This window comes from Aspergillus affinis (genome assembly GCF_023601865.1).
Source record: "Aspergillus affinis strain CMG 70 chromosome Unknown NODE_5_length_567868_cov_86_340925, whole genome shotgun sequence".
Lineage (NCBI taxonomy): Eukaryota > Fungi > Ascomycota > Eurotiomycetes > Eurotiales > Aspergillaceae > Aspergillus > Aspergillus affinis.
Window position 1 is genome coordinate 420,954 of NW_026515786.1, and position 18,900 is coordinate 439,853.

An 18,900-nucleotide genomic window follows, 5' to 3' on the forward strand; every position below is an offset into this window, starting at 1 on the left:
TCTCTACTGATATTACATATACATAATGGCGCCTTACGCTTCCCCCAAAAACCGCACCCCGCCGGGGAAACCATCGAAACCGTCCTCGAAAGTGACCCTGAAGGCCCCCCGGAGCTCGGACCCGGTTCCCAGTGAAGGTCCCCCCCTCAAAAAACGCAAATACGTCCCCGGTGGTCCCGGCGGCGGAGGCAGATACATCGAGCTGGACGTGAGAGAGACGATAAAACCCCCCAAACCGACGCCCGTCCGACGCCCCTCCACCACCTCGCGGAGCCGTCCCTCCGCCTCAGAACCCAAGCCTCAGCCCGTCCAGCTTCCACCCCCACCACCTCCGATTCCAACCACGCCGCCATCCGCACGCCTTCGGAGAGATAAAAGTCAGAATCGGGGTCGCTTCGGCTCCTCGACAGCCGCCGCGCTGGCGCTTCAACAAGGCGACGGCTACAAGCCGCGTGAGGAGCGAGGCTGGGAGGAGTTCCACCCGGAACTGGACATCGAAACGCGTTTCACAGTGTTCAGTGCAGAGGATGTAGACCGTCCGGCGCCGTCTGGTCCGATTGCCAATATCCTATCGCCCAACGGGTTGGAGAGAAATGGCGAGAAAGATCCGTTGGCGGAGCTTGTGCGCGCCCACGCCAATGGGACGTCGCCGACGCCTATCAAGCGGAAGCCAGGTCGGCCGCCCCGTCGTCCGGAAGCTATCTTGAATGCTCTGGGTATTACGCCGCAACCGAAGGTTGTGCCACCGCCGGGCCCCAATCCCCGCGAGAAGCTGACTCTGCCTAAACCGTCTTTCCGTATCTGTGACCCCTTTACGTTCTACGATCAGCCCGGGGTGGGTCAGCAGAACTATGTCGACCGCACGATGGCCAGCGTGGGCTATCAGGAGAGCGACCTCTTCCTTCGCCATGACCGGCAACTGGTTCGAATGACAGAGGGCGCGCAGGACGACGACATGGATCTCGCGACCCCTGTGATAACGGAGGGCGAGGTCAATGCGACGGTCGGGAGGGTCGAATATGACATGGACGAGCAGGACGAGAAGTGGCTGGAGGAGTACAATACAAAGCGACGAGAAGACCAAGTCGAGCCCATCAAGCCAGCGGTCTTTGAAATCACCATGACCAAGATCGAAAAGGAGTGGCATACTCTTGAGAAACGCATACCAAAACCGAACCCCAAGCCTCCACAGACGCAGCGTCCGCGATCAAGCTCCGCAGCCGCTGTGAATGGTGAAACCACCGGCCCAGGGGAAGAGCAAGACACCAAATGCGCGATCTGTGATGATGGCGATTGCGAAAACTCGAATGCGATTGTCTTCTGCGATGGCTGCGATCTCGCAGTGCATCAGGAATGCTACGGCGTGCCTTTCATCCCCGAAGGCCAATGGCTATGTCGCAAGTGTCAGTTGATCGGAAGGGGGTCAGTGAACTGCATCTTTTGTCCTAATACCGAAGGTGCTTTCAAACAGACACCGAGCTCGAAGTGGTCCCACTTGCTGTGTGCTGTTTGGATCCCTGAGGTTTCCATCGGCAACCCCTCCCTGATGGAGCCGATCACCGACGTGGAGAAGGTCCCCAGGAGTCGTTGGAAGCTTCATTGTTATATCTGTCGGCAGAGGATGGGAGCCTCGATCCAATGCAGCAACAAAAACTGCTTCGTCGCCTTCCATGTGACCTGTGCGCGACGGGCCCAGCTGTACCTGAAAATGAAGTCGGGTCATGGCACTCCTGCAATTATGGACTCTCATCTACTCAAGGCCTTCTGCGACAAGCATGTACCTCCGGAATGGCGCAGAGAACACGGTACGGATGCTGCTACTGCGGATGCTATAGAACATTACCGCAATACCATGCAGGGTCGTCGGTGGGGCGACAGTCAGGCCGCGGCTCTGTCGTTGGAGCCGGCTCTCCCTCTGGGGTGCGACCATGACGACGACGGTCCAAGGACCCATACGCCTCGAATCACCCTCACGATGGGTGGTAACAAGCGGAAACGACCCGCTGTGCCCAGAACTATCTGGAAACTACCTTCTGGTGCTCCGGTCATTCCTCAAATCGTGCTCAACTCGGTTGTGGCCTCTTTGCAGCGCTTCGGCGTTCGCCAGAGAAAACAATATGCCGAGGACGCGTGCAAATATTGGACGTTAAAACGAGAGGCCAGACGAGGTGCTGCTCTTCTCAAACGACTCCAGTTGCAGCTCGAAACATTCTCGTCGATGGAAATGACGCGGAGAGACTATGTCGCGATGGGAGTCGCCGGCGGGAAACGGCTACAGCGGCGGATTGACTTTGGCGAGCGGTTGTATCATGATCTAGATCGGCTGCGGATGCTATGCGATGAGGTCAAGAAGCGGGAACGAGAGAAGTTGAAAGATGCCGAGATGCTTCGGCATGTTGTTGATACTGTCTATTTCCCTATCTTCCCTCTCTTATGGCCCATCTTTGAGAAAGCACAAGGGTGAGAAAAGCTCTATCTTCTGATTAAGTTTGTTTACATTGACTGACTGGGTTTACAGACTGGATGGGAAAGCAGTCTTCCGAGAAGGCTTGTTGTCCATACGCACCAAATTGGCTGAGCGCCACTACACATCAGTTTCTGCGTTCTCGGCAGACCTGGCCCATATCTTTACTTCCGAGATTGGCGTCAAGCCGGCTGGAGACACTAAGGAGCTTCAAATGCAGATCAGCGGTCGCGCTCCCGAGCTCAGTCTTGAACAACGGGAGAAAAGAACGCTTGCCAAGCGAATCATTCGCGCCATTCAGCCGGCGCTGGAAGATGCGATTAAGAAGGAGAGTGAGCTGAATCGCAAGCCCTTTGAACAAGAGCTTAAAGAGCTGGATCTCATGCTTGAGACGAGCGTTTTGTCGCGGAGGGACTCGGAGATCGATCCTGCAGATATCCAGGAGCTGGAGGGTCATGAAGAAACGCAGAAGACCAACGGCTCGGATGAGAAGATGGAGGATGAAGCCAATGTAGTGGCGAAGCCGGAACCTCGGGACACCGCCGAGGCGACAGCAGTGCCTGAGGAGCCCCAGGAAGATACGGCCATACCAGACGCAGATAATGCAGAGATTCCCGAACCTACAGTGGAATCTCAAGCCGAGGATTCGTCGAAAGAACCGGTCGCTCCCGCAGCCGAGGAACCCGAAAGTCAAGATGTCGATATGATCACCGCCGAAACTACTGTGCACCCCACCACCGAAACTGTTGAAGGGGAGCAGCCGGCTGTCAACGGCGAACCCAACAAGACCGAACAAGGAAGCCCGCAGCTAGCGAACAACTCGAAACAAGATCCCACAAAGGGCCCATTGACACCGCCGCCCAGTTTCAAGGGCGATCAGCAACTTCCGCTGTCGCAAGGGGGAATCCAGTGGTACATGCAACCGTTCGACCCGGTGGGGACGACAATTCACGAAGAACGCTGGACAGGGCGAGATGTAATGCGGGGGATGAGCGAAGAGCTCAGCGAACTCGACGAGGACGAGTTAAAAGACCTGGTAGGGGACGAACTGGAAGGGCAGGTTGCCACTGCGCCTGACGGGTCATCGGCTCACGGCGCAGATACTTCTGCCAACGGACAAGGTGTGAAGGTGCATCGAACTCGAAGACGGTGGCGAGCGTTCAAGTGAATGTGGGAGAAATCTGGCGCATGTGTGAATTTCTGATATCTTTGTTCTTATTTTATTGGTCTGATTGATTCACTGATTGATCCTTATTATTTGGCGCCCTGTTTTTAGCCGTACAGGAATGAGGCACGGGCGTTTAGTGGTCGTTTTCTGTCATTATGAGGGAATTGTTTTGATAGCTAGGTAGGGATGGATCTTAATGGCTGAACAGAATTTGAGGATATTATTAAGATAAAAAAGAGAGTCCAAAGGGAGTTGGACAAAGTAGAAGTAGAAAGAGAGATCGATCTCGAACAAGAAAGAGAGAGAGAAAGAGAAAGCATTGTCCTCCGGACTCCAGACTCAAGAGCGGAAGGCTTGGCAGGCCGTCGAGGAGCCGCCGGTCTGGAATCGCTCGCCTTTCTTTTCCCGGTTCTTCCCCCTTCTTTCATCATTCTCACCACTTCATCTCTTCCCCATCCCTTCTTCCCTTCCCTCGTCTTTTCTTCGATTTCACCCTTACTGCTTTCGGGGATCCCTCGTTCACTTCGTTTCGTCTGATCACCTGATCGCTCTTTTTCACTCGCCCTTTCTCTCGTCGGAAGTTGAATTTTCAGCTTCTTTTTCCCTACCACACAACTACGATTCTTGGGACCGTGCATCTCGCGCGCCACTGCTGAAACAACCAGCTCTCTTTCCCATCTCTACAACCCTTTTTCACTCAACTTTTAACAACATGACTACGGAATACGACAACGAGAACGGTCGCTACGACGGTATGTTGGTGATGATTTCACCCGCGCCACCCTCAACATGCTCCCGGCAACCCCGATCTCACAAGCTAATCTGCGATTTTTTTCGGCCGCGTCATAGACGAGCCTCGTTTCGCCCGCGACCGCAGCGCATCTCCTCGCGATGAACCTCGTGGCGATCGCACTCGCAGCCGCTCTCCTAACGGTCGCATGGATGATCGGTAGGCACACCTTGACGCGTCATTCAACTTTCAGCATTCAGCATTCAGCATGTCGAAAACTTGCCACCCTTCTTTCTCCACCTCACTTCGCGACGAACTCCTCCAACTAACTTAGCTTTGGACACTTTAGGCCTTCGGCTGTTTCTCGTAAGAACTTGGACGACGACGACGAGGAGGGCGCCCAGAACACCGGCTCCAACCTGTTCGTCACTGGCATCAACCCTCGCCTCACTGAGTCGGACATCTGCCGTCTGTTTGAAAAGTATGGCGATGTCGAGAACTGCTCGATCATGGTCGACCCTCACACAAAGGAGTCTCGTGGCTTCGGTTTCGTCAAGATGGTGACGGCCGAGCAGGCGGATGCTGCCAAGGAGGGCCTGCAGGGCGAGGTTATCGAAGGCCGCACTCTGAGCATTGAGAAGGCCCGTCGTAGCCGTCCTCGCACCCCGACTCCCGGCAAATACTTCGGTCCTCCCAAGCGTGGTCAGTTCCTGTTCTATCTCTACCTTAATCCTCGAACTCGATCAGTACATCTCGGCTAACTCTTCTTGTTTTATCTCGTTCAGGCACTGACTTCCGTGGTGGACATGGTGGCCGTGGCCGTGGCGACCGTTTCGACGATCGCCGTGGCGGATACGGCGGTAGCTGGCGTCGCAATGACGACTACCGCTACGGTCGCTACGACTCCTACAGTGACCGCCGGGACTATGGTGGTCGTGATTACCGTGACTATGGCGGCCGTCGTGACTACCGCGACGACTACGGCTACCGTGGTGGCATCGACCGCTATGCGTCCAGCCGCGAGGACCGCTACAGCCGTGAAGAGCGCCGTGGCGGCGGTGGTGGTGGTGGCGAAGAGCGCCGCAGCGGTGGCGGCGATGATCGCCGTAGCTACTACGACCGCGATACCAACCCCCCAAGCTACGGTGGTCACGGCGGCGCAGCACCTCCCGCTCGCGAGGCTTATAGCGGCGGCGGTGGCGGCAGCGGCGGCGGCGGCAGCGGTCGCTCTTACGATCCCCGTGACGACAGATACAGCTCTCGGTAGGTAGGTCAAGGTGAACATGAAAGAAATCGGCGTTCAAAGTCAAGGTCTTAAGCACGTAATTCCCCTTTCCCCCTGTCATTTTTTATTCTCATTTTTGTTATGTTCTACATTGTACCTTCGCCTCCCTTTTCTTTTTATCAGTTCCTCTGACCTTTGTTTTGCCCTTTCCCATGTTCCTGACCCATGGTTCTTGATCCGTTCGACAACCCATACTCGGTTGGTATCGATGAATCGCTTTGTTAACGGACCACACTGGAGCGTCATTCATGTCATCTTATCACGCAAGGGAAAAAAAGTCGTCTGCGCATTCACATGTCATCTCTGCGGAAACATTCGGAACGCCCTTCAGATTTGCGACTATTCAACTGTGAAAACCAAGAAAACAAGATGAAAAAAGCAAACTCTGTCGTCGCTCTCCAATCGCTGGCTGATGTTTTTTCTTTTGTTACTTCGCTCGAAAAACACACCCCGGGGAAATTTTATTGGCGGCAAGGGGAAAAAAAGGACACCAGATATTTACTTTAACGTTGTAATTCCCCCCGGACTGTCAGATGGGTCAGCACTGCTACATTTTTCAACTCTTCCGGAACTTGGTCGTTTTCTCGTCACTACCTAGTCAGCTGTTCGCCTTATTTGCGTCTCTTGTTGCGTCTTCTTCAACTCCTTCTACACGTAACGACTCGATTGTATTCGGCCAGAAAACAAACACTTTTAGGATCTGTCTGTCTTCGGGCCTTCCACAAAAAACCACTATGTTCTTTGTCCAGTCCACGCCTTTCAGTTGCAGGTTTGAGATGAAACACTTCCGGAGTTCGGCCATCTCTCGCCAGTTCCGCCCTCTTTGTAGTGTCGCCAGTACGATTTTCATCTTTCTGCGCTGCGACTTTTCTAGAGATTCGGTTGCCGAGGAGACACCAGATCAACGTAATCGCAGCAATTCGGGTTTGCTCTTTACCGGATATTGGAGACGATTGAACTCTGTCGGTCTTTTTATGATGGACATGTTTCTGCCTGAAAGGTAAGGACTGCTTGATGCTGATATGTTCTTAGGGATGCAACCTTCCTCTACCACCTGCTGTTCTGCAATTATGTCGATCGTTTTTGTGCATATACCTACGCATTGAACATTTGTGACTGTTGGCCTCTCTTTCTCTCGGTCTTTGGTGACTGATAATTTACTTTGGAGCTTTGCGGATGTTGGATATCAACGCCTACGGGGTCTTTGATAGTGCACTAATCAAACGCAGGGCTTGTCTAGAGATAGTTAGCTTGGTAGTCATGTTTTAATGCAATTTTGTCTATGTCCATTGTTGGTTCGATTCAATGTTTGAGGTATGCTTGTTTCATCGAATGTAGAGCTGAGCTTACTTTGCAGAATAACGGATATATATTCGGGTATCCACACATGCATGATCTTGACACAAACCTAAACCCTACGAAAACCTGGGAACAGGCACATAAAAAGGCAATATCGAACAAATCTCCTTGAGATTTAGATCATTCGTCCAATAATTAAAGAAACCTAACATATAACAATTCAACACGCTTCTAAAAAAACAATTGTACAAAACACCACCGATGGGCAGGGAAGATCCGCGTATTATGCGAGCCATTAATCTGCTGCCATCATTATTGCAAAGGAATCATTCAATCAGCGTTAGTGTTTCCAACATGAACTGTTCCCCATGCGGTCCTTTCCTTGATTCAATTTTCTTCGTTAATTTCAACTTCTCTCGTCGTCTGCTCTTCGTCCGGAGGAAGGAACATCAACTGCAATAGATATAGGGTATCTATATCCCTGATGTTCTCCGACTCCCATCTCAATCCCCGAGCGCGAGCGCGCATGCACGGACCTGCCCCATTTATCATGAGAACAAACGCATGTCCCCGCGTCCGTGGACCGATCACAAATCGTACTTCGGACACTCCGGGCTTGGTTGGTATCTACCCGCGACCTGGCCCAGTCGATTTCGGTCCAGCCTGCGCGACACGTTCGCGCATTGACACAAAACAGAAACAGACAGGGCAGGTAAAGATGGATCGATAGATCAGAAAACCGGCGAACGGAAAGCAATCCAAGTCCAGTTCTAAGTCCCAGTTTCCTCCCCAAACGAACACTCCTTCAACAAGACCGGAGCTGTTTGATCGCGAGTCCGATCCGATTCGACCCTCTGGTTCTTACTCGGGCGTCTTGTTTGCGCCGCCAGCGCCGCCTTCGACCTCGTTGCTCTTTTGGATTAGGAATTCGCCTAGCACGCGGAGCGGGTTCGATGGTCTAGATGTTCCTGGAGGTTAGCCTTTTTGATTTTTTGTTTGATAGAATGTTGTCGTTGTTGGTATGGGCTGGTTCATCTGATAGATCATGTCTGATGATTCATCGTGTTTGAACCACAGTTCCAGAGCACGAAGCAAGACTATCCCAAGCCAGACGGACATACAATACAACACAGGAACAACAGTTGAAGAGTAAGAAGATAGAGTAACATACTGCTCCTTCGCAACAACCTTCATCCCATCCAGCAGGTACGGCACGATCCGCTCGTTCATGTATACGCGTGCCGGGGCGCCTCCGGGACGCATAGGCGCAGAGCCGGTCGAATCGGCGGTGGGAGTGTTGGCTGCGGAATCGTGGCCCATTGTTGTAGGGAGTGGGAGGTAAGTTGCGGCCGTGGGATTTGTGGGTGGTGTGGAATTGAAGGGAGGGTTGAAGTTGATGGTCGGTAGAGGTGGTGTATTCGTCGGTTCGGTGGAGAGGTCTGAGAGAAAGGAGCGGGATTGTATGGACTTTATAGAAATGTAAATGTAAGTAGATGTGTGAGTTAGTGATTCGGTTGGTGTGAAGAATTGGGAGGTAAAGTGGGAGGTAGGAAGGAGTACGAGTTGGGAAAAGCCAAAAGTCGGGCAAAAAATGACTGAGGGAGAGAGCGGAGAGGCCGGGCGGAGAGCGTTTCCTGTCGCTCTCTCTCCACTCAGTGCCTTCACCATACTCCGGAGTGGGGATCAATCAACGGCAGGAGTGGTTCTTACAGGATCATCATCAGCCATGATGTTTGGGAGATTTCGTTTGACGGAGGCGGTGTCAACGTCAAGATGAGAGAAGAGATCGAATCAAGGGCATGGTGAGAAAGAGAGAGAGAGAGAGAGAGAGAGAGAGAGAAAGAGCACGACGAGTTGTTTGCTGACGCTCTTCCCTCTTGCGTTTGCCTTTTTGGGATAAATGCAAACGACACAAACACCAATTGCCCGGTCCGATCAGGTGACCTCGTGTTGCCAAAGACACGTCCCGACACGTCCGGCTTTTCTCTGTTACATATCTAGCGCCTCATTGCCTCGACAGCGTCGTTGATGACATTGCGATGTTGCTGGCCCTCTTTCGAATGTTCTTCGCACGCTTGCATCAGCCATTATGTCCCTGTTGGACTATTGGGACACGAAACGTCCGCCTGTAAAACGAAGAAAAGTTTCGGCAGAAGACCCGGGGAGGGGCAAAAGCCTGGGAACAGACGATGATGGTCTCCAGGAGAACGGTGGCCCCGAGAGTCCTGCTGTCCCGGCGTTGGATACTCCAACCTTGGACACCCCATCCTTGGACCAGCCCGATCAACCTATCCTCGGCGACGAGGAGCTCCCCTTTCCGCAGAGCCAGACGGAGTTGGAATCGTCGCTTCCTGCGCTCCAGACCGATAGCGAGGCCATCGAGGAGTATGAGCTGTCACATGCCGTGACGACAAACCAGGCAGAGAAGCCAGACCTGCAGGAACGGATGCAAAATGGCAAGTGGCGAAAGGGGAAGAGTTCCATCTACGTGGATGCGTTCAATCTGGCGCTGGAAACTGTGCTAGACGAGGAGGCGCATCTATTTGATGAGCCCGAGATGGAAGTCTTCAATCAATGGAGGTCGCTTCCATACGAGTCTCAATATCTGTAGGTTTGGCCTTTCCCGACCCTAGTGGATCTCTGGCTGATCCGGTTAGATATGTTCGACTTTTTTTGCGAAAGACCTCCGCGTGGCATCGTATCAACCGATTGGGATATCACTCGGATATCTCGGACGTGTCTCGCGTCGTAGACGATCTCCAACGCAGTCGAGGCCTCCCTCCGAGCTCTGAGTCTGCGGGCGAAAACCCGGCGGGCATCGAGTGTCCCGACGAAATGGGCCTCGGCAGGGAGTTCCGCTTTGCGGATAAAACCGAAGAAATCACAACCTTAGAAGAAGCATCATCGTTATTACTACTTGAAGAATTGAAAAACCTGGCTAAAGAGGCCAAAGTCCAAGGGAAGAGTAAAAAAGAACTCCTGGCGGCCTTGCGCCGCGCGAGTCAAAGACAAACGGGCCTGGACTGGAATAGCGACAGGCAACCGGTCAACCGAGACGCACATTTTGTACAGAAGATTCTCGACTATACAGGTGACTGCATCAGACTTGCATCGGGGCCCCGGGCCCTCTTTGAACGTGTTCATCTTGTATTCTATAAATCGACTGAGTGGACAGAGAAGTCCCTATCGACGATCATTCTGGCGAAGATATCCCGCCGAAATTTCCCAGAGTATGTGGTCTGCCGGTCGAATTCGATCTTCCCATCGCGGGATTTCCTACTGGAGTTTGAGCTGGCTCTCCGGACTCAATTTCAAATCGATAATATCCTCGAGTTCAGCGGGACGCCGTCGAAGGAAATGCTGGAGCAAGTGAGAGACCTTGCTTACAAAGTACATCCGCGGTGGAAATTCCTGCTTGAACATGAACGACGCAAAGAAGAAACTATCTACGAATGCGGCGAAGGTGCATACCTCCGTCGTTTCTCCCCGGCATGGGTCTATACGCGCATCATTCACAAGGGACTGCATCCGTTGGGCCGGTTCAAGGAGCACAAGGAAGAACACCGAGTGCTCTCTGAGCTCCTTGACCAGCGTCTCTTCCACGCCGCCCGTCGCGGGGCATGGTATCAGCGAAAAGCGCTGCTGGAGGAGCACTACATGTGGGCATTGGACCCCAATGAAGGACGCAGCGAGGACTTGCAGAAAAAGCACTGGAGGCACCATGCCCTCCGCACCTGCGAAGCAGGCCTCGAGGACCCCGACTGCCACCTGATCTATCACTACGATCTCCAGAAACGGATCACCAAGCTCGAAAAGGCTCTGCGGGTCGTGAAACGCGAACAGCACGAGTTCCACCACGTGCAGCTCGTCAAGCCCGAGGAACGAACCATCGAGGGCGTTCGCATCGAACCCGAAGACTCGCCCCCTCGAAACAACGGCACCCCTTCTCACGATGATATGTCCTCCAAACGAGGCCGTCCGACCATCTGGCTCGACGAGTGCGACGGCGGAGAATGTCGTGTCGAAAGCATGTGTCTGAACTGGTACCGCTCTCAAGGCTGGAAAGGCTACCACTCGGAAGGCGGCATCCTCAAAACCCTCTTCGGCTACCTCTTCTACGACATCCTCTTCACCTACGTCCCCAACGTCTTCCAAACCCCATTCCAGACCTGCCCGCTCGACCTCCACACCGATACTTTCTACGCGTCGCGCGCATCGGAAATCAACCACCGACTCGTCGAAATCACCAACGGCGACTCCGCATCCATCCTGCGGGCCGTGCACGCGCAGGAATCCCCCAAACAGACCTGCGCCGTCGGCCTCGACTGGTCCTTCGAGTTAGAGGATTTGGTGGAGATCGTGCAGTGTTTTCGCGGCGAGGCGCTGGCCACGATTTGCAAGGTTCTGGCGCAGGAGTATCAGCAGCGCGGGGGTGGGATTCCGGATCTGTTTCTCTGGCGGTGGGAGACGAGGGAGGTTCTGTTTGTGGAGGTCAAGTCGGAGAATGATCGGTTGAGTGATACGCAGCGGTTGTGGATTCATGTGTTGGTTGGGGCTGGGGTGAGGGTGGAACTTTGTAATGCTGTTGCGAGGGAGGTGAGGTCTTCTGCTGATTGAGGTAGATACGGAGTGCTTGCTGTAGATATACGACAGGTTAGAGTTGTTGAAGGTTCTGGACATAGCTACAGATCTACTGCTACATGGAAGAGAGAAAAAAAAAGGTATATGAAGTCATGTAAATCATTTTATTTTTTTATTTTTTTGATCGACTATCCTTGACCAGGAAGAGAGCCCACTTGAACTATATTCAACTGGAACACGGCACCACCTTGGATTCAACCACACCAAACCCATTAATTCCAGGATCCAGCATGATCAAAAATCAAGTCGAAAGGTGTCGCATAAACTCCCCCCACAAGACAAAAGATAGCCACTCAACCACCTATCTCCAACCAGCCGCATAAAAAACCACCCACCACTCTTTTCGAGTAAAAAAAAGAGAGTCAAGTAATTTAAGCAACCATGGTAGAGGCAGTGGAGCTCTCGTACCGCCAGGTAGGGGGCAGGACACCGACGGACTTGTAGTAGCGAGACAGACGGTGGATACGGGACTCGATGAGAATCAGACGGAACTTGCTGTCCTTGTCCTTGCGGTTACGCTCAAGGTGCTTGCGGACGGCGACGGCCTTCTTGATGAGGTGGTACAGATCCTCGGGGAGCTCGGGGGCAAGGCCTGTTGGTGAAGAAAAGATCTCTCTGTCAGCCGATGACCAAGCAGAGGCATTGCAGGACGGGGTCCTGGTTGGGGTCTTTGGAGCTTTTTTTTTTTTTTTTTTTTCCTTCGCCTTCTTGTCTATCTTCATCGAGGATGGAGATAGGGTTGATGGTCAAAGGTTTCTCCTCGCCCGTGTCTACGTGTATTTGCTGGGGAGTAGGGGGGTGGCGTACCGCTGGACTTGAGGATACGGAGGATCTTGTTACCTGTAGAGAATGATTGTTAGAATTTGATTCAAGATTTTGATCGATCATTTCATGAGTGAGAACTTACCGGTGACGGTCTTGACCTGGGCAACACCGTGGCTGTCACGGAGGACAACACCGATCTGGGAGGGGGTAGCACTATCCAATTCATTAGTCTCTCTGTATCTTGTCTTTCCTGTCTCTGTCTCTCAAAGAGACTAATCCATCTGCCTGAACATACCCCTTCTTGGCGAGCTTGCAGATCTGGTCAACGACCTGGTCGGGAGTGGTCTTCAACCAGCTGGGGGGAGTGCGAGAGTAGGGGAGAGCGGAGGCAGAAATGCCCTTTCCCTTGGAGTGAAGACGACCCATTGTGTATGATTTGGTGTTTTTTTTTTTTGGCGGGTGATAAAAAACCGGGTTGGTTGTCGACGGTGTTGAGGCTGCGATAGAAAGAAAAGAAAGAAGTCACTTAAGTTTTTTTTGCGACGATATGAGAATGGGATCCGCCGGTTGGTGGGGTCACGTGTATTGAATTTTCACGGGTGGATCCGAGATGTGGGTCACGTGAGTCGGACTTTCGCTTAATTTAAATGGAGGTTTTCGCAGCGGAAATTTTTCTGGTGGTTGTTGTTTCTTTGGGAGCTTCCATGTTGCGGGTTTTGCAACGCAGCACGATCGCTGGAGTTGAGATTTATGATGTCTCTGTTCTCTTCAAAGTCGAGTCTGTTTGTTTACTAACTGAGCTACGTTCAGTGTTTGATCAAGGTTAGTACTTCTCTCGTCCAGTCTCAATCCCCCCAATTTCTACAATGATGAAACACAACCTTCTTTACTTTATTTTCTGGTACCTCTTATGTCAGAAGTGAAGACCCTTGTGGTCTTTTCTTCGATGATCTAAATGGACTTCTGAAATTGCCTTTGATGCTATTTGTCTCTTGTCATGTTGGATGTGTGCAGTCTTGCTGACTTGGACTTCCTTAGGTTTCGATACGAGAATTGTCGATTGCTTGTGAGCTGTAGTGTGGTTGGAGAGTTGGGATTTTGAGATAGGGTAGTGCATATTAAGACAATGGACTCGTTCAATGAATCATCACTTCGGGCGATGAATCGTATATTTGCATACTGGTAGATGTAGGAATGTTGGCTGTCTACTGAACCTCGTTTCTGCTCGTTTCTGCGGCGTGATAGATGTCGTGGGGAGAGTTGTGATGTTGGTAACTCATCCCGTACTCAGTAGAGTTATCAATAAGTTCTTGGGTTTGAATTGTCCATATTCTGTTCATCGACATGATTGGATATGACTGGATAGGGGTAAACAGTGGCAACCTATCCACCTGCCTGTCAAATACTAACCTACCGCGGATCAATTTGAAATCCAAACCACAAGCATATAACCTACCGCTGAAAAGGTGATTCTAGGCAAGGTCGCGTTTCACGTCCACACCCGTCCACAGACTGCAGGATAAACTGTAAGTGTCATGCAATCTTCTCAGAAACCAGACCGCGAGCACTACAGAGTAGAATTGTGGTCTTCGACAGCCGAGGTCACACCAACACCAGGGAGCAGGAACAGAACGCACGGACATCACACCGCTATTCAATCCTCCAGTGATGTCCCGAATGCCCGGTATGGCAGTGACTGCCGGCTGGTCTGGTGACACGGGGAAAAGAACCCGTCTGTCGGGTTCAGCTGTGTGTGTATCATTGCCCGCGGGTGAAAGGGTGCCTGCGTTCCGGACGTGGTACTCACGAGAAGTGCTAATTCCTTGATTCTGGCATCGACTCCTCGTGTTCTACATTTCGATGTAGATTGGAAGCTGAATATGATAGGTTTTCAGCTGAGCACGGAGTTTTTGCCGCCGGATCATCCCGGCGATGTGAATCCGACCAGGTAGGTCCGTTGGTTGAAATCCTGAATCTCATGAACCTACCGGCATGCGGAGCTGTGATAGGAAGGAGACCGTGGCGGACTGATCGACAGATAAACCAATGGAACCATGTAGAGCAGAGGATCAAATTCTGCCTAGACAGGACCGTATCACGGACTCGTCGTGGCTGTGGGCCAGTGATGCCATCAACTCGCATCATTGGGGAAATCATAATGCAGCGCCGATATACAACGGCGGGAAAAAGATCCAGCACCTAAAAACAGCGCACCAACAGAAACGCAACGAAAAGCAATGACCACAGCCAAAGGCATGGCGATCACATCATGTGCCAGGGCCAAAACCACATCCATGGGCGGATCGCCGCTGTGATTTGGCGCGGGAGCACCGTCCAAGCTCCGAGACCGTCAAATCAGTGCGATTACGCAGCTGCGGATTATTGCAGAGAGGGGTAAAGAAAGGGAGCTTTCCGTAGGGCGTAAGTAGATGAAAGGGAGAGAAAAAAAAAGGCGGAGTAGTACAGGATACGGAGGCTGCGGTGATCGAAGCTGATAGATAGTGATCGTGGGGACCTGGGTCCCACGCGCAGTGATCGGTCGAGTTAGCGACGGGCCTATGATCACCACGAGAGGGCTTGCCGCAGGGCCCAGCTCCAGCCGCGGTCACTGTCGGCCCCGAGGAACTGGCACCGATTGGGCGCCAGGATGGATCAGGATTCAACGACGCTCGCCAGCGCCCGTCCAAACAGACTTCATGATTCAGTAGTCTGTCTAGCATCTGCGCGATTGTGGACAGAATCCACCGTGTGAGAGACAGAGCGAAAAAAAAAAAAAAAAAAGGTCGGCGCAGACTTCTTAGACACTAGACAGTCTAGACTCTTGGTGGACGAGGCAATGACGGCGTAGAATCTAACAGTAAAAAGTCCCAAGAACCAAGACAACTGAAATGATCCGTCTTAGTGGTTTGCTTGGCTCAGGTGCCATGGACGATCTTCTGGCTGTCATGTTGATGAGATGCCAATCCCCTGAATCGCCGACGAGGGCGCTTTTCAAGTCGGCTGCGTGAGCCTGATCGGTCGGTTAATATTGACTTTGCAGGATCTCGGTGGCACTGCAAGAGTTACGAAACCGTAATGAGATTAAACGGAGTGGCGTAGATGGCCAGGATGCACGACACGATAATAATAATAATTCTCTGCGAGGCTGGATGATTCCTCCGTATGGCGAGGGGAGTGGAGACCGGAAGTATTACTCTTCTCAACGAAAGATCTCCCGTCAGCCGGCAGGGATCCCCTGTTATGTACGGAGTACAGTATGTAGGTACCACCGTACAGCACCTGGTACTGAGTAGTTTAGTGCTAATGGATGTGTTAGGTATGCACTCCGTAGGTACTCCGTATACGAGGATCTGTCAGGATGAGTATCGCTGCCTGTTTCCCGAGGCATCAACACCCACAGGACTTGTCACGATGACACACTAGGACTCAGCACTCCGCGGGCAAATCCTTCTCGTATGGAGTGCACACACTCGCCCGGTGGCAGGGAAATGATTTCATTGAGTAATTTGGTTTTACTCAATTGCAAGCAACCCCAATCCCTTCGTGTCCAGACCGTGATGACTTGCCGCAGCCCGGTGTGACGAGGGTCAGCGTGCCTGCAGCCGAGATACGGAAGTGTCAACCCGGCCAGAAGAATCGCATTGTGATGGTCGCAAAAAAAAAAAAAAAAAAAAAAAAAAAAGACAATGACACCAGGAAGAAAAAGCAAGAGCAAGACCATCAGCAAGAAAAAGAAACCGAAACGACAACAGCCCCGGCCCAAAAATAAACAACCCCAATGATCTCAGACAGGATGAAACAACGTGTTGGGGCATTTCCATGGAACCTTCGACCGTCAACCAAAGATTTAGGGTATTCGAAGATGGGCATCTGGGAAAATGTGGACGAAAGTATGGCTAGCTCCGGATATTCAGAGGGCCAACGTTTCAAAGGTTAAATCCAACCTAATTCCGAGGCGAGGAAAGTCGCAGAATCTCCAGCGTATTGAACGCGACGGAGGACTGTCTAGTAGGGAATAGCGTCCACTGTGTCGCCTCTAGTGCCGTCGTCGTCCGCCATCCTGCACTAGTTAATACATGGCGACATGCTAGGAGCCCAAATGAAAGTGCCTTAATGATCTATATTAGCCATTCGTATTATATGCGGGTAGAGATGCAATATGAGCCATTCCCCACGTGTGCGTGGTTGACCATAGCCCGTAATATATCATGGCATAATAAAATGGAATTGTTGCCAGGAACTCCGGAGTACGAGAGACCGGAATGAAAATCCAAATCAAAACAACGATAGCAATACTCCGGAGTAGCGAGAAAAAAAGTACAGAACTCCACTTGAGGATCTACTGCAATCTGCATACTCAATTCGGGAGGAAATCACGGAGAACGTCCGGCCTCCGTGGAGGTTCCCAACCTTGGGGTTTGGGCATCCTAAACCACCACTATCGATTGATGATCGTCCGGATGTGCAAAGGGAGAAACCAGCTAGAAGAGTTGAAGCGTGATAGACGCGCCAATCGATCCAAGGTTCTGGATTTGACTTTCGAGGTCGGCAAGTTCATGCCGTGAGAGTCTGCCGACTCCATGGCGATCGCAACCTGGAGCCGTGGTTGAGAGTCGAGAATCAACGTGGGCAGCGAAAACTGGCAGATTCATGATTCCAATGGACCCGCTACGCCTTGTACTATTTAGAATTTAGTGTTTAGCGGTGTTTACTTCATAGTGTTGAGTCTTGACTCCGGACTCGCAGTCTGTTGGTGTTAGTGTTAGGGTTTGGATTTGGGAATCTGGATCCTTATGAGGTGCTCAGGAACTACGCCCAAGAGGGAACTGTTTCCTGTCCGGGGTGTTTGGCGCGGGATTTATCGCGTTTCTTATTCTCCAGGATACCAGGGTTAGGAATCGAAATCCCTTGGAATAAGAGAACGGAGTAATTAATTTACTTGCCCTCTCCCACCGACGGAGCACAGAACACCCACGCGACACTAGCCAGATTGCTAGAATCCACGAAAAGGGCTGCCATGGTCAGTGCACTGCGACGCCGGAGTAGATCTAGATGCCACTTCTTTTACTTTTGGCGACGTAAGCGGAGAGGCGAACCCTGGAATTGAGACGATCGTGGTTCTTGAATCATGATTCTTCCATTCTAATTTCCCCTTTCCTGGGAGTTATTTTTGTCCATCCCCCGTCGTCATCGGCACTCGGGAGAAAATAGAAAATGGAGAGGTAATTGCAGTCCGACCACGGGTGGAGTCTCGCCTGGTCTCCATCCAGACCATCTCGTTGCGATCCTTGGGGGATCCAGGATGGCGTTTTCGATTCTAGCAAGAAACACGAGGCGAAAAAACTCGTCGCGTCGCACAAACAACCGGGATTGTTCACTGGGTATTTACATTAAGCAAGAAGCAAAGAAGAAAAGACAGATAAATAATACTGTACTGAATAGAAAAGGGAGAAAAAAAAGAAAAAACCAGGGGCAAAAGTGAGTTGCGGCAGTGGTGAGGAGACGGTCAAACTCAAAGCCCCTCATGCTGGCCAAGGGAACAAAAGAGATGCGGCTTTAGTCTGCAGTAGCGTCTGGGTTGCTTGCTCTTCTGGGCTTAGTGTCGTCCGCTAGAACTCTATCGCCGCAGCAGTTTATCGTGCTTTCTTTCTTTTTCTTTTGGATAAGAAATAATAATAATAATACTATGATTATTGTTCGAGGTAAGGTACCGTATCCGGCGTACATTAGCGTCCGCTCGTTTAAGCCCTGTGCCTTCTGTTCAGTACATACCTAGGAGTATTCTTGTCAATTCATTTGATTTAATTGTACTCTGTTGTCTCCGCCCGAGTTCCTCGGTCCGCTTCCCTCAGCAACCGTCGAGACTGGAACACTAGAAGAAAGTTGAATTCCCAGGATATCATGTTGTGTAGCGTGGTGGACCACACTGGACCATGGAACGCAGGCTGGTTTCCCCTCCCCGGCGCATGGCAATTGGAAGTGACACTCGTGCGGCTAGCGAAGGCCGGTCCACTGGTGTAAGGAGCGAGGAGGAAACGCATCCTTGGGTCGTAGTGGAGGCCGTCGGTATTTCTCAACCCAATCAGTCCCCGCGGAGAGGGGGTCTAGTCCGGCTTATGGCGCAGCTTCACAACGTCTGACTCTCACTGACTCTCACTCCTCCCCGCTTCTTCCTGCCTTCCATCTCAACCTTGGAGGATCCTCGTTCACTTTCTTTTTTGTTTTTCTCTTTTTTCTGTTTTTCGGGTCCACTCATCGTCGCGAGCCCCTGGTGCCAAGCTACGTCTCGAGGTATCCCCGTCAGGCCCAATCACAACCATGTCCTCCTCGCCCATACCCTCTTCTCGTGCCTTGGGTGAACGGGCCTCTGGTCCATCAGTCCACTGGAACGCGGTCCCTCTTCCCCAACGATGCTCGCTTTAGTTAATTGACCGTGCCAAAGAAGTATAACGCCAAGGTACATCACTGACCCTTGTTCGGACTATATCTCCCCATCCTTCCCTCTCTCCCCTTCCTTCGTCCGCTTCCTTCTTGTTCCCCTCCCCCCC

At 51.8% G+C, this 18,900-nt stretch overlaps 5 protein-coding genes across 5 annotated transcripts; 3 read left to right on the forward strand and 2 right to left on the reverse strand.

The window, feature by feature from the left end:
• Positions 1 to 25: 25 nt before the first annotated feature.
• Positions 26 to 3,632, forward strand: KD926_008850 (putative PHD finger domain protein; the record flags this gene model as incomplete). The annotated part of the gene is made up of 2 exons (XM_053094138.1): positions 26 to 2,460; positions 2,519 to 3,632. The coding sequence occupies 2 exons, from the start codon at positions 26 to 28 to the stop codon at positions 3,630 to 3,632; spliced, it is 3,549 nt and encodes a 1,182-aa protein (XP_052960404.1).
• Positions 3,633 to 4,344: 712 nt separating this feature from the next.
• KD926_008851 (RNA recognition motif domain-containing protein) lies at positions 4,345 to 5,629 on the forward strand (the record flags this gene model as incomplete). Its single annotated transcript, XM_053094149.1, has 4 exons — positions 4,345 to 4,384; positions 4,482 to 4,581; positions 4,712 to 5,064; positions 5,148 to 5,629. 4 exons carry the CDS (start codon positions 4,345 to 4,347, stop codon positions 5,627 to 5,629), a joined length of 975 nt encoding a protein of 324 aa, XP_052960405.1.
• A 2,178-nt stretch (positions 5,630 to 7,807) lies between these two features.
• Positions 7,808 to 8,266, reverse strand: KD926_008852 (DPY30/SDC1 family protein; the record flags this gene model as incomplete). Its single annotated transcript, XM_053094161.1, has 2 exons — positions 7,808 to 7,904; positions 8,118 to 8,266. The coding sequence occupies 2 exons, from the start codon at positions 8,264 to 8,266 to the stop codon at positions 7,808 to 7,810; spliced, it is 246 nt and encodes an 81-aa protein (XP_052960406.1).
• Positions 8,267 to 9,035: 769 nt separating this feature from the next.
• KD926_008853 (fanconi-associated nuclease 1) lies at positions 9,036 to 11,563 on the forward strand (the record flags this gene model as incomplete). Its single annotated transcript, XM_053094172.1, has 2 exons — positions 9,036 to 9,553; positions 9,604 to 11,563. The coding sequence occupies 2 exons, from the start codon at positions 9,036 to 9,038 to the stop codon at positions 11,561 to 11,563; spliced, it is 2,478 nt and encodes an 825-aa protein (XP_052960407.1).
• Positions 11,564 to 11,958: 395 nt separating this feature from the next.
• On the reverse strand, positions 11,959 to 12,778 carry KD926_008854 (40S ribosomal protein uS15; the record flags this gene model as incomplete). Its single annotated transcript, XM_053094183.1, has 4 exons — positions 11,959 to 12,179; positions 12,395 to 12,427; positions 12,495 to 12,565; positions 12,648 to 12,778. 4 exons carry the CDS (start codon positions 12,776 to 12,778, stop codon positions 11,959 to 11,961), a joined length of 456 nt encoding a protein of 151 aa, XP_052960408.1.
• Positions 12,779 to 18,900: the final 6,122 nt, after the last annotated feature.